Source organism: Rhincodon typus, chromosome 28, assembly GCF_021869965.1.
Source record: "Rhincodon typus isolate 14 chromosome 28, sRhiTyp1.1, whole genome shotgun sequence".
Lineage (NCBI taxonomy): Eukaryota > Metazoa > Chordata > Chondrichthyes > Orectolobiformes > Rhincodontidae > Rhincodon > Rhincodon typus.
This window is the reverse complement of record NC_063359.1, coordinates 17,310,813-17,324,204: the sequence shown is the minus strand read 5'-3', so window position 1 is coordinate 17,324,204 and position 13,392 is coordinate 17,310,813. Positions and strand designations below refer to the sequence as shown.

The following is a 13,392-nucleotide window of genomic DNA, read 5'->3' as shown; positions in this document are numbered from 1 at the left end:
TTTGTTTTACTTTGACTAACTGTTTGCTTTTCCATGACCTAGATGAATCCGAGCCACAGGATGAAGATGGAATTCTCAATGGTCGGGTTTCAAAATCTCACTGGCACCCTGTAAGCGACAACCAACTTGACATGACTGAAGATGAAAAAGAGCAGGGTAGCTTTCAACTTCCAAATGATATTGGTACCAGCAAGGAGGAGGACAGTTTCGAGGAGTACTCTGACTTGCCATATGACGAGCAAATTGAGGAAACGAATCCACGCCCGATGAGAGACCCATGGCACAGATATGAAGTCTATAACAAAGCACAAAGTATATTGGATCGTGGGGATGATTTTTCAGTGACAACTATACGGGACCACGCAGATAAACTTTCTGATCAGTCTGACGAAAGCATCACCTACTCAAAACCTCAGGGTAAAGATTCTAGTCCATCAGCACAGGGTTGTTATTCTGAGGACTTTGAAGCAACCTATTCCAGTAATGTAGACATTTTAGATTTGTCACATGATAGCAAAACAATAGGGTCTGATGGTGAGGTTAGAAAGGAGAAGCAAGACAACTCTTCATTTAATTATTCAATATTGCATTTCAATCAGGAGTTGCTGAGACACCTATCAGTTGAAGACCTAACAAGGAGCCCAGATCTTGAGGCGGAGACCATTCCAGAATCTTCATGTACGGACAGTGTTGAAGAGCCAATGGGTCGGTTTTCAGGCAAAGGGAAAGGTGTGGGAAAAGCAAATCAAGATTCTGGTTCTGGTAATGAAAATCAAAAAGATAAAAGCAAATCTGAGCTCAATAAAGCAGCATGTAGTAAACAAGTTAAAGTAGCTAATCAAGAAAAGCATCCTCCTACTCTTGATAAACAACTGATTTTAAAGGATGACACTGGTCAGATCTCTAAAGCAAACAGACAAATAAAAACACTGACCCCCCACAGGACAGCCATTAATCTGAGACCGTCAAGAAACAATTCATCCAAGCCGTTATCAAGAAAGATCACTTCAGAAACTTCAATGTATGGCAGAGGTCGACTTAATTACCCACTACCTGATTTCTCAAAAGTGGAGCCAAGAGTTAAATTTCCAAAAGATGAGCGAGCTTATCAGAAGCCCAGGAGTAAGAATGCCAATGTGCAGGGCAAGAGAAATGACCCTCAGTTTCTCCACCATTCTCCTGCAGAGATTGTTCGTCAAGTACTGCAAAGTAGCAATGAATGTTCGCCGATCACCCCTACCCCTTCAGGGGTAAAGGTTTTGGGAGAGTTCAAGTCACCACAGCAAGCAACAGAAATGGTTTATCAACTACAGGTAAGGAGATTGGAAATGTAACATCCTCTCAGGAGCTATGTAGAGTTAGTCAGATTAATGGTCGGAGAATTAATGGAAGGACATTTGTTAAACTGGCTCAGATTAATTGACAGGTTAGTTCAGAGTGAGGTGGTTAAGTGGCTTGAGTTCTGAGGCTTAATTTTCATCCTCACAGGGAAAGATAAAAGAAAGACTTGTATTTAAAAAGCACCTTTCCCAACCTCAGGATGACTCAAATTGCTTTACGGCCATTGAAAGATTTATAAAATGTTACCCTGTTAGACTGTAGGAAAAGAAGCGGTAGTTAATGTTTGCACAGGAAAATCTTACAACAATATGACAATAACCAGCTAATTTCTTGTTAATCATTGTTTGAGGGATAGTTATTGGCCAAAATACTTGTAGAGAATGCTCACTCTTCTTCAAAATAAAGTCATAAGATCTTTGCATCCAGCTGAGAAGGCAGGTGGGGCCTTGATTCATTGCAACGTTCCCTCGGTGCGGCTCTCCCTCCGTACCGCCCCCCCCGACAGTGCGGCACTCCCTCGGACTGCGCTGAGATGTAGAGTTCCTGGAAATAGTTGCACGGAGTCACCATTTTTCCAATGGAAAATCTTGAAGTGCAATTTAGGAGTAATGTTTTTGTACTGAGCACCCATAAATGAATATTTGTTATATTAGGAATCAAATACTTCACATGTTGAAAAGATACAAATGTATTTGCAATTTTAGCAGAAAAGCCGACATACTTAAAGCCATTACAAGTACCACATGCTGAATTGATTGGCAGAGGAATACTTCAAGGACAGTTCCTGCATTTTTTCCATTCATATCAATAATATGCCCCGTCATTGACTTAAGTTGCGACTCATGTGGTTTCTTAATGATATCCTTGCTAAAGTTATTACCCACATTTTATCAATGCTTCCCATTTTAATTTGTTGGCCAGAAATCGGCTCAAAAAGCATCGACATGAATTTTTCTAAAAGGTTGATAGAGAAATTTTAGGCCTATAGTCTCCAATAACTTATACGTACTTCCACAATTGATGTGAAAGGCAATCACAGAGCATCAGTGAGCCACAATCACTTGAACTTTTCTTGTTAACAGGAGGATTATCGCCGGCTCCTAACCAAGTATGCTGAAGCAGAAAATACGATTGATCGATTGAGGATTGGGGCTAAGGTAGGAGGATACCGAAAGCAAATGAAACAGCCAGATTTGAATGTATATGATGCTTTTAATGACCATCCGTCTCTAGGTGCTTTACAGTTCTTGAAATACATTTGAAGTATAGTCACTGTTGTAATATTGGGAATACAGCAGCCGATTTGTATACAGCAAACAGCGATAATAATGATCAGATATTCTGTTCTTTTCTGACATTGATTGAACATTGGCCAGAGCACCAGGGATAACTTCCTGACTTTTCTTTGAGATACTTCCTTGGGATATTTCAGGTCACCTGAGCAGCCAGCTCGAACCTCTGCTTAACGTCTCCGGTAAAAGGATGACATCTTTGACTGTGTAACATTCCCCGTTACTGTAGTGGTGAGTCAGCCTCGATTTTAGTGGCTAAGCCTTGGAATGAGACATAAATTTTCAGGTTGTGATTCAGATCGAAGTGTGCTCCAACTGATCCGTGATAAGCATGCTAACATATGAAGAAAATACTTTAATTTAGAAGTTACGGCTTGTAAGCCAGAAATTTTGACTAGTTTTGCTAACAATATCTGATGCCAAAACGGCCAATACAATGGCTGCTGGCATATTGCACAGACTAGTTATGCCCATGTCTTTCGAATGAGTAGGTTCTGCTGGGAACCTGATGCGCTTGCTACAGTAATTGACTGAAGTTTTTCCACTTCCATCTCTTCCACATTCTCTTGACCCGGAAAATTGTTCCGACTTTTCATTTGTTTGCCACGGGAGTTGAACATTCGAGACAGCAGCTTTGAAATGAGCTCTTTCCCTTCTTTGTTCAATTCCTGACAGACAAAAAACGTGTCGCAAAATGTTCTGCTGCGTCACTGGATGATGACATTACATTGCAGTGCTGTGTTGATGAGTGTGCACACTCATTGCTCCACTTGGTGGCAGCACTTGCAAGAAGCACAGCCTTTTGTTTTCAAGGACAAAAACAGAAGTTGCTGAAAAAGCTCAGCAGGTCTGGCAGCATCTGTGAAGAAAAACAATCAGAGTTGACGTTTCGGGTCCGGCGACCCTTCCTCGGAATGGCCTTTTGTTTTGATTTTCGTGTATGATAACCTAAAGCCGAATGGATGATAGCCACCAGTAAATCCAATAGAGAATTCAGGAGTATCTTCCTAACCAAAAGTACAAAAGGAATTCAGAACCTGCTGACAGAAGTAGTGGTTGTATCGAACAGCACAAAGAAATTTAAATGGCAATCAAAGAAATAGGAAGACAAAGGGTAAACCTACTTGGAAAGGGGTGGGAGAAGGTTTGACCACAAAGATTGGCATGCCCCAGCTGGACCAAATAGCCTGTTGAGCATTATGTTTAATGTAACATGAAATAAATACACTTGTCTACTCGATATATGGAGTTTGGTGGCATTCCATATAATAATTTAATTTGAAATGAGTTTCCAAGCTGCAATGCTGTGAAACATTTATCTACTCTCTGGAGTAGGTGGGGCTACTGGGATTACATGAATAAGACAATACATAGCAGTAGATTTGGACAAAAAAGGTCTTTATTTTACAGCAGCCTCTCACCGGGGAAGATTTTTGACACATGGCCACTTGTTTCTCACCTGGAAGCTGGACATTTTGCAAATGAATATTTGAGGCAAACACAAGGTGGTTAAGGTCGCGCTACTTCATTTCACTTGGGACTATTGTTTGGCAAAGAGAGAGCACACATCAGGGCTAGTTTCATCGTGTGGTTTAGGATTGGGTAGTGGTCAAACTCCACAGGGGATTATTTGCCAAAGCTTTGGGAATGTTGACTAATGCACAGCAAGAAATCTTTTGAGAAGAACTTCTCATGTTTTGCTTATTTTTGGTGGGGAGAGGAATCTCTAGTCTTGCGTGGATGCACAAAGATCATAAATTATTCTTTCCAAAGAGGTGATGTATGTAATTGTTCAAGGGCACATAAACAACACAATTAATGTGTTTTGCTTATCACACTGGTCACTCATAGAATCCCTTACAGTGTGGAAACAGGCCCTTTGGCCCAACAAGTCCACACCAACCCTAGGAGCACCCCACCCAGATCCATCCCCCTATAACCTAATCTACACATCCTTGAACACTATAGGACAATTTAGCATGGCTAATCCACCTAGCCTGCACACCTTTGGACTGTGGGAGGAAACCGGAGCACCCGGAAGAAACCCACGCAGACACAGGGAGAATGTGCAAACTCCACACAGACAGTCACCCAAGGGTGGAATCGAACCCGGGTCCCTTGTGCTGTGAGGAGCAATGCTAACCACTAAGCCACCATGCCGCCCCACTCAGTGTTAGCATAATTAGTTATGACCTTATCTCTTTACGCTATTCCACAATCTGACGTACACCTGGTTGGCATGTTAGCTCATAGAAATGATACAGCGCAGAAGGGGATCATTCAGCCCATCTTGTCTGTGCCAACCTGAAGACGTCGAGATGCCCTTTCTAATCCCATCTTCATGTATATAGCCCATAGCCCTGCAGTTTACAACACTTAAAGTGCAGAACCAGTTACTTTTTAAAAGATTTTAGGGTCTCTGCCTCCACTACCAACTCAGGCAGCAAATTCCAGACACACAAAAACATTTTTCCTCGCTTAGGTTGTGCTTAGGTTGCTCCTGTTTCCTGTATCTGTCCCCCTCACAATTTTGTTTACTGCAATCATGTCACCCCTCAGCTTTCTCTGTTCTAAGGAAAACAACTCTAACCTCTCCAGTGATAGTAAGAACTGCAGGTGCTGGAGTCCGACACAACACAGTGTGGACCTGGAGAAACACAGCAGGCCAGGCAGCATCAGAGGAGCAGGAAAGTTGACATTTTGGGTCAGGACCCTTGTTCTTCAGAAATTGGGAGGGGGAGGGGGAAGTGAAAATGCCCTCAAACACATCTCTTGCATTTCCTGCACTTCTGCCCTCACATCACCTCCCCCAACAAAAACAAAGACAGAATCCCCCTGGTTCTCACATATCACCCCACCAACCTCCACATCCAGCGTATCATTCTCCACCACTTCCACCATCTACCATCCAACCCCACGACCAAAGACATATTTCCCTCCTCACCCCTATCTGCCTTTCATAGGGAACGTTCACTCCACAACTCCCTCATCCGCTCCACATTCCCCACTAGCCTCACCACCCCCGGCACCTTTCCCTACAACTGTAGGAAGTGCTACACTTGCCCCTAAACCTTTCCCTCACCTCCATTCAAGGCCCAAAGCAAACCTTCCATATCAGACAGATGTTCACCTGCACATCATTCAACTTAGTCTACTGTATCCGCTGATCCCGATGTGGCCTCCTCTACATCTGTGAGGCCAAGTGGAGGCTTGGAGACTGCTTTGTAGAGCATCTGCGCTCTGTACGCGACAAACAACAACACCTTCCAGTTGCCAACCATTTTAACTCCCTCTCCCACTCCGTGGATGACATGTCCATCCTGGGCCTCCTCCAGTGCCACAAAGACACCACTCGCAAACTGGAGGAGCAACACCTTATATCCTGCCTTGGGAGCCTACAGCCCGATGGCCTAAACATAGAATTCACCAGTTTTAAAATCTCCCCACCCCTAGCCTCATCCCATGTTCAACGCTCCCTCTCATCCCTGCCTCCTTGACCTGACACTCAACCTGTACATCTTCTCTCCCGCCTATGCACCCCTCCCATCCCACTGACCAATTCCCATCACTCTCTACTTACACTCACCTATCACCATCCTGCCTACCTTTACCAGCACCACCCCTCCTCTCTCTATTTCTGAACTCCCTTCCCCCTCCCCATTTCTGAAGAAGGGTCCAGACCCGAAATGTCAACTTTCCTGCTCCTCTGATGCTGCCTGACCTGCTGTGTTCTTCCAGCTGTAATACTGTGTTACGTCCAACCTCTCCATTGTTGTTTGCCATTCTCACCAGTGTCAGTAAAAGAGATTTTGCCCAGGCCCTTTCTCATGTAGTATTAAGTAACCAACATTGATGTATTCTCTACTCTAACCTCAGACCTTATAAAGAATTACAAGCCTTTTTCCCCTTTTGTTCCCAAACTATTGTAAGAATTGCTTGGAAGCCCCATCTTCTCCGAAACTGCTGACATGGACTTCCTGCAACTTCAACGTTCAGTGCATTAACTCTTGCATGTTCTTTTGAATCCTTTTTGTCACCTGTAACACAGTCAATGTAAATTCTTAGCTACTACTCAAACCTTCCCCATTACATGGTAGGTGCTGGTAGTACATAGCCATGTTGGAAGGGGTTAATGCATTAAGTTGTCATTTCAATCTGCAGCAGGGAGCTGACATACTGTGGCAAAGTGCTTTCAGGGCTGTTGTAACTGCTTGGAGCTCCATAATTGACTGTGTCAACATAAAAGCTGTAAGAATCCATCTTGATCAGTGTTCAGTTATCTGCATTTAGCAGCTTATTTGGGCTGATTTCTGTCAAAACATGAATGAAGCAAGACTGAGATAATGGTGATTGCTCACGGTGCTCAATGGTTTTCCCTCATCTCTGCTTGAACTGATAAGCAGATGATTTTCCTTCATCAGCCCTTCGTTTGTTAGATGCCTCATTATAACAACCACTGCCATTGGATGGAAAGTTTGTAACAATGCTGGATATATCATAAATTTTATTGAGTCAGTTTTATGTTTGCATTAGCACAAGTGAGCAGCTCCTGAGGATTGTAAGGAATTGTTTTAGCATTCTTAGCAGAGCCAAAAACACACCCTACCGTCTCCTCCTTTAGACAATGTTCTATAATGAAGCAATGTATAATCATGAGATAAGGTATAAAATGAATTGTGACTACAAACTCATTGTGGGTAGGTGTGTTTAAGAGTCCCCTAAGTATCTTAATTATTGAAACTGCTCTCTGAACAGACACACCTAGTGTAACCATTGACTCAGAGTTAAAATCCAGGCATGTCATTGATCTGAATGGCACACGCTACAAGATAGTAATTCAGGTGAATCAAAGTAACACTACACCAATGTTACCCATTGCTCCAGGAAATGCAACAGTTTTTAACTGAGAACTGACTTCATCAACGTCGAGGAAAAGTAGCTGTATCAGTTTATTGCAATGTTTTTGCATTGTAGCAATTTTGTTTTGGCAAAGGGTTTGTTTGTGTGTATATATGTGTTCACATGCTTTTATGTTTAGGAAACAAGTGCCAGAAGCCTCAGATGTAACTTCCATAAAGGCATTGTAAAGGCCTTGTAGGAGCAAATTACTGCAAATGCTGGATTCTAACTGAAAACAAAAAGTGCTGGAGATCACAGCAGGTCAGGCAACACTGATTAAGATGGATTCTCACAGCATTTTCTGTTTTCATTGTAAAGGCCTTGTAACTTTTCTCAGGAGTAATTTTTTGCATTGTGGCTACTAGAGTCACGTAATATTATGGTGCAGCCATCTCTGACATCATGCACCAAGGCTGATTTTGCAACAGGGCAATGATTATATAATTTGATGAATAATCATCTGAAAAAACCTGTCAGTAGTGTTGAGTTGGTGGGTGCTGGCACTTACTTAAGCTATCCATGTTTCCATTCTTTCTAAATGATAATGGTGCTTTTCAAAAAACCATCCCCTAGCAGACTGTGGGACTAACGTAACAATACAGCAGAAGCACAGAGAATGGTTCAGGCACAGAATCATTTCATCGGGAATTTGAACTAATGATGTCCCAATATAACTCAATCTTGATTGATTGATTTGATTTGAGTTCAAATTTTCTGAAGCAGTAACAAGGGAATTGGTGAAAAGGATGATAATGCATAATCTAACTTAACTCAATTTGATTTGATTTATTGTCACGTGTATTTTGTTACAAAATACAGTGAAAAGTGTTGTATAGTGTTGCCACTGTGGGGTGACATCTTAAAACACAGAAATATGAACTAAATGTAGAATTTAAAGGCAGAAGAATAAAGAAAAGGAAGTGTTCAATTTTACAGTACTTCTTGTTAGGTCATCTGTCATGGGTCATGAGTGTGTGAACAATGAATTGTATTTCCTAATATCAAAATGGTTCCCTTGCCAGAATTATTCCAAGTGAAATGTAGCTTATTCTCAGTGTATTGTGGAATGTAACTCATAGTTACTCAGCAATCATAAACATGCTTGAACAACTGGAAAGCAACATCTCAGAACAGTTTAATCAAATTTTTTTCCAAATTGAGCTTTCAGTCTCCACTCCTATAGAAATATTTGAATTCTGTGGTGCAGGTGAATTTTATATTTCCGATGGCGCACATCCAGAATGTGCTCAGAATGTTGTTAGAAATACGCCACCATTCAATAGTATGGTGATATTGTACTCAAACAAAGTGGAACTTAGGCAGTTACTCAGGTCCTGTGGAGTTTGAGGTAAAGTCTGTGTTACGAGGTGTGAAGGAGCATGTAGAAAGAGTATACATTGCAGTTGTTCGGGGAACGTGGAAGAAGACATTGAAGTGAGATCCTCTGGAGAACCATAACATCTCAGACATGATGAAATTGTACAACTTATTAAGTTTTACATTGATTGGAGGCTCCTGGAAATAAAAAGGTGTGGGATCTTGTGTAGTTCGCAGTATTTGCAGTGTGTTTCTCTGTCACTGTTGTGAACTCCCCATCAACAAGGCATGGAAGCTGTTTAGCAAATAGTTGGGAAACAGTGGCGTGTCTGAACTTGAACAGATGCATATGGTGTTGAACTATTGCTAATACTGACTGTTTGTTTGTTTCACATTCGTCCAGGGTTTCATAGCAACTAAGTAGCTTTATGAAGAGTAGCGAAAATCTTTTGCCAGGTGAGATCATGCTTAGACTAGGATTTTGCTTCTTCCCCAGTGTCAAGAAAATTGCAGGTCAGATTTTCTGCTCCATTCCACAAATAGAATTGGAAACAATTGGCAAAAGATTACGTTGTTATTTGGAGAAACAGAGGATTGATGGCGTACGAAAGGTGACCCTGAAAATTAGATATTATTTGCTCGGCCGTGTAGGAGAATTTTATGATGCATTTAACTCATGCTGTACCTAACTTGTGGTGCTCCCATGTTAGAATGAGAAAATGTTTCATTCTTCTGTTATCCTCCAGATAAATTAGGATTAGCCTCAAGCAATGAAGGGGAAATGTCTCCGTCTTTCTTTTGTTTTAAAATATGAACCATTATAGTTTTCCCCTGCCTTGGTGGTATATGATGGGTCATCCCCTGCTTGTAAAATGTAGAATCCCCAGCATGGAACAACCAGTCACTATTTAGGACCATTTCCAAGCCACGATTCTGTATTGCTGACAAAGTTCCAATTATCAGCTAATTGTTTTGCTATTCAGTAAAAGATGGTGGTTAGGATTGGGGGCTGTAGACCCAGTTGTGAATGTAAAAGGCTTCCAGGACCCAATATAGTCACTGGCAAGCCACCTCCAGATGACAGTTGGGCACTTAACCATGCCAAGAGACTGCAATTCTTATACTGGGCAGGTAGACATTCTTGTTTCCACGCTGCCACTAGCCAGTTTCGCCAGCACTCATTAGCCCTGACTTGGCACTTTCCAAACCTCCTTCTGGCTACTTTTGCCTTCAAAAACACCTCGAAAGGCCTGAGAAGATGCTACCCACAATGGCAATTTGGTCAAGGTACAGGTCAGGAGCTTCTTCACCTTCACTCTTATGTTTATTATTTTCTGAAGAAATCCCAGTGTTAAACCTAAAATCTAACGGAGAAAACCAGCTGGAAAATCTCAATCCAGGCATCCAGACTGGTACACTCTGGCAAAAGAACCAGTTGTAGTATCTAGATTGTAATTTTGATTCAAGAAGCTCATCTGTAGAAACGGTGAAATCCATTATCGATTGTTTTCTTCAGCCTGAATCATGTTTCTCATTTCAAAATGAGTTTAAATGAGAAACAGATTAGCCGCTGGACTTTCCTCAGTATTTGATATTCATTTTGATATTCATAAGTGGACTAACATGCAACTCTTGAGAGGTTAGCACTGCCCCCACCTCCTAAATTGATTTTTTTCTGCTTTCCTGTGAAACTCTCAGTGATCCTCTCTGATCCCACCACCATATGATTTGCTCTGGAAGTCTGGCTTTTTCCAAGGTTTTCCTTCCTTATGTTCAGTACTTAAGGCTGAAGATGGAGCTTGAACTGTTCCACATTGATCTTAAGCGCTGGGTACCTGGAGAAAGTATAATCTTGGCAGGGGCCTGAGAAAGGAAAGGCTCCTATGGTGAACACTGAGCAATGTGTCTACTGAGTACAGAAGTGTCAACATTAACAACATCCTTGCAGCTAATGGTTGAGTAATAGTTCTGTAAATTAAGCTACTTACAGTAACAAAAAAAGCATGCTTTAGTCAGACCAAGTGCCCTCAAAATATATTAAGAGGATACCCTAGACCCCAAGTTTTTTTTTATTTTAAAGATAAGTGTAAGGTGTTATGTTCTGGCTCCAATTTGATTGGTCAAACTTCTCAATTTTAAGCAAACACACTTTATATTTATATGACGGTTAAAATACAGACAAAATAAAAATAAAAGAAAAGAATTTGTTTAACTGAAACTCAACTGAAATGCTTAATAAAATAATATACATATAAAACTACTAATAATTAACTGTTCCAATATAGTAACATCCCATAAACACACGCTTGGCAAAGGTAAATTCAGTAAAATAGATTGTCTCACATGCAATTCCAGAGAACCCCAGCTTTTAGCTGTAACAGAGAGAGGAATAAGAGCTTCCACGTCCAGCTTCAAGAGCCCTAGCGACTGCTGAAAACCAAAACATAAAAATCCTGGTTTTGTGAGAGCTTAATGCCACCCATTCAGGCTGCTACTATTGTCCCAACTTGAATAAAAAAAACCCAAAGCCTCACAAGTTGTTTACTTTATTGGCTTTGGAGCAGACTGTTCAGAATCTCTGTCTTAATCTTTCTTCACAAAAAAACCCAGGACAAAATACATCTCTTAAAGCCATAGTAATATCACACAGAATATTGTGTGGAAGAAAATTAAACAAAATAACTAAGACATTTAGTGAAATAAATACAAAATGATTTTGTGAAGCATAAGTATGTTTATAAAATGTATAGAATGTTTCAAGTGCTGTGTGACCCCTCAGGATTTCCTGTTTATGTACTCTTTTTAAAGGCACAGACTTACTTTGAATTCTGAATAAATGATGACAATCGAAGGATGTTGAGATAGGTACATAAAGACCAGCAAATCTGTAAGAATTTAGGGGTGGCACTGTGGCTCAGTGTTTAGCACTGCTGCCTCATGGTGCCAGGGACCCACGTTCGATTCTACCCTCTGACAACTGTCTGTGTGGAGTTTGGACATTCACCCCATGTCTGCATGAATTTCCTCAGAGTGCTTTGGTTTCCTCCCAAGATGTGCAGGTTAGGTGGATTGGTCATGTTAAATTGCCCAGAGATGCCTAGGTTAGGGTTACAGGGAGAGGTGGGATGCTCTTTGGTGGGTCAGTGTGGACTTGATGGGCCGAATGGCCTGCTTCCACACAATAGGGATTCTATTAAAAATTTCCAGAACAACTTTGCAACCAGAAGACTTAAAGGACTGTGAGAGGTGTGAAATATGCCTGGCTAATATTCTGATTGCTATTCCTCATTACCTTCAAAATAAGGAGAAAACTTTCAGAACTTACCCTTTTATGCTACTAATTTTGCATCTCCAGTCAATTTGCACCCAACAATGCAAACTAAACATTGACTTGACTGAGCAACTGATCATTTCTTAATTGGATTAAACATTTAAAGGGATTTGTAAAATCCACAATTTCGGACTGTTTGCTCACCACTTGACAAATTTGTTTCTATTGCAGAAAACTCTGACAAGTATGATAATGAGTACTGTCTCTCCCTCATTCTTTTCTCCAGCCATTTCTTTCCTGAGAAGCCTGTGTCTGTCAATGAATGCAGACTCACTTGAATTGAGACTTTACACATTTTGAGTCTGCACAGTGCAAACACTCAGAAAATATTACCCTAAAAAATTAACATTCAATTAAGCCGATACATTTATCACATTAACCACCCATTCATTATCAGTATCTGCAACATCAAGTCAATTTATTATGTGCTAACATGTTACTACTGACTCAGTCTCCTGAATATATCCTAGCATTGCATCACTCAACATAGGCTCCAAAAATACTGAGCATTTTTAACACAGCTGCACCAAGTTATATCCTTTCATTTCGTTGTGAAGAATGAAATGAATTGTAAATGCTGGCAAAAACACGGAGATAGAACAGAGACCTTTTTAAATTTTAGGGAGACACTTGTTCCATTCATTCTTATTATCTTTGATGGCTTGGTCTGTTCTGCATTAATCAAACACAAAATATAAACAGTACTGAAAAATATTCCAGAAGATTCTATGGCTTACACAAACCAGTCCCACAGCCAGTCTCAGTCCTTGAAATAAGATCTGTTCTCCTTTCAAGTCTGATCCATTTTTCCTTGAATCAGTGTTCCAAACTTTCATCCTTTTATGCATCCATTAAGCTAGAATTCGCTCTCTCCAAACTTCAAATATGTGCGGAAAACTCTTAAGCTGCCACGCACAGGCTATCGTAATTTCTTCAAAGTATTACACCCTGTAAAATCAATAACAATTATCATTTTGGCACCTATTATTTGCAATAATTCATTTATGTAAATCATTCTTGTGGAATGTTTTAAGTTTCTCACTGATTGCACCATTGCTGTATGTTAATCATTGTATCCTGGAGAGACTGTGTGCTTTTGTATATGGGACTGATTCTTTCCCCCCTCAGGGTGATTAACTGCATTTAAATAATCCCAGCAGGAAGATCTTTGAGGTAATACAGTGTGGAGCTGGAGGAGCACAGCAGGCCAGG

At 40.9% G+C, this 13,392-nt stretch overlaps 1 protein-coding gene across 1 annotated transcript in view; it reads left to right on the top strand.

Moving 5' to 3' along the window:
* The window catches only part of akna (AT-hook transcription factor), a 150,546-nt gene that overhangs the window by 70,479 nt on the left and 66,675 nt on the right, over window positions 1–13,392 (top strand). Inside the window, exons 3-4 of the mRNA XM_048613521.1 lie at window positions 43–1,313; window positions 2,424–2,498. Of these exons, the coding sequence (XP_048469478.1) occupies window positions 43–1,313; window positions 2,424–2,498 (1,346 nt within the window). The remainder of the gene's footprint in view (window positions 1–42; window positions 1,314–2,423; window positions 2,499–13,392) is intronic.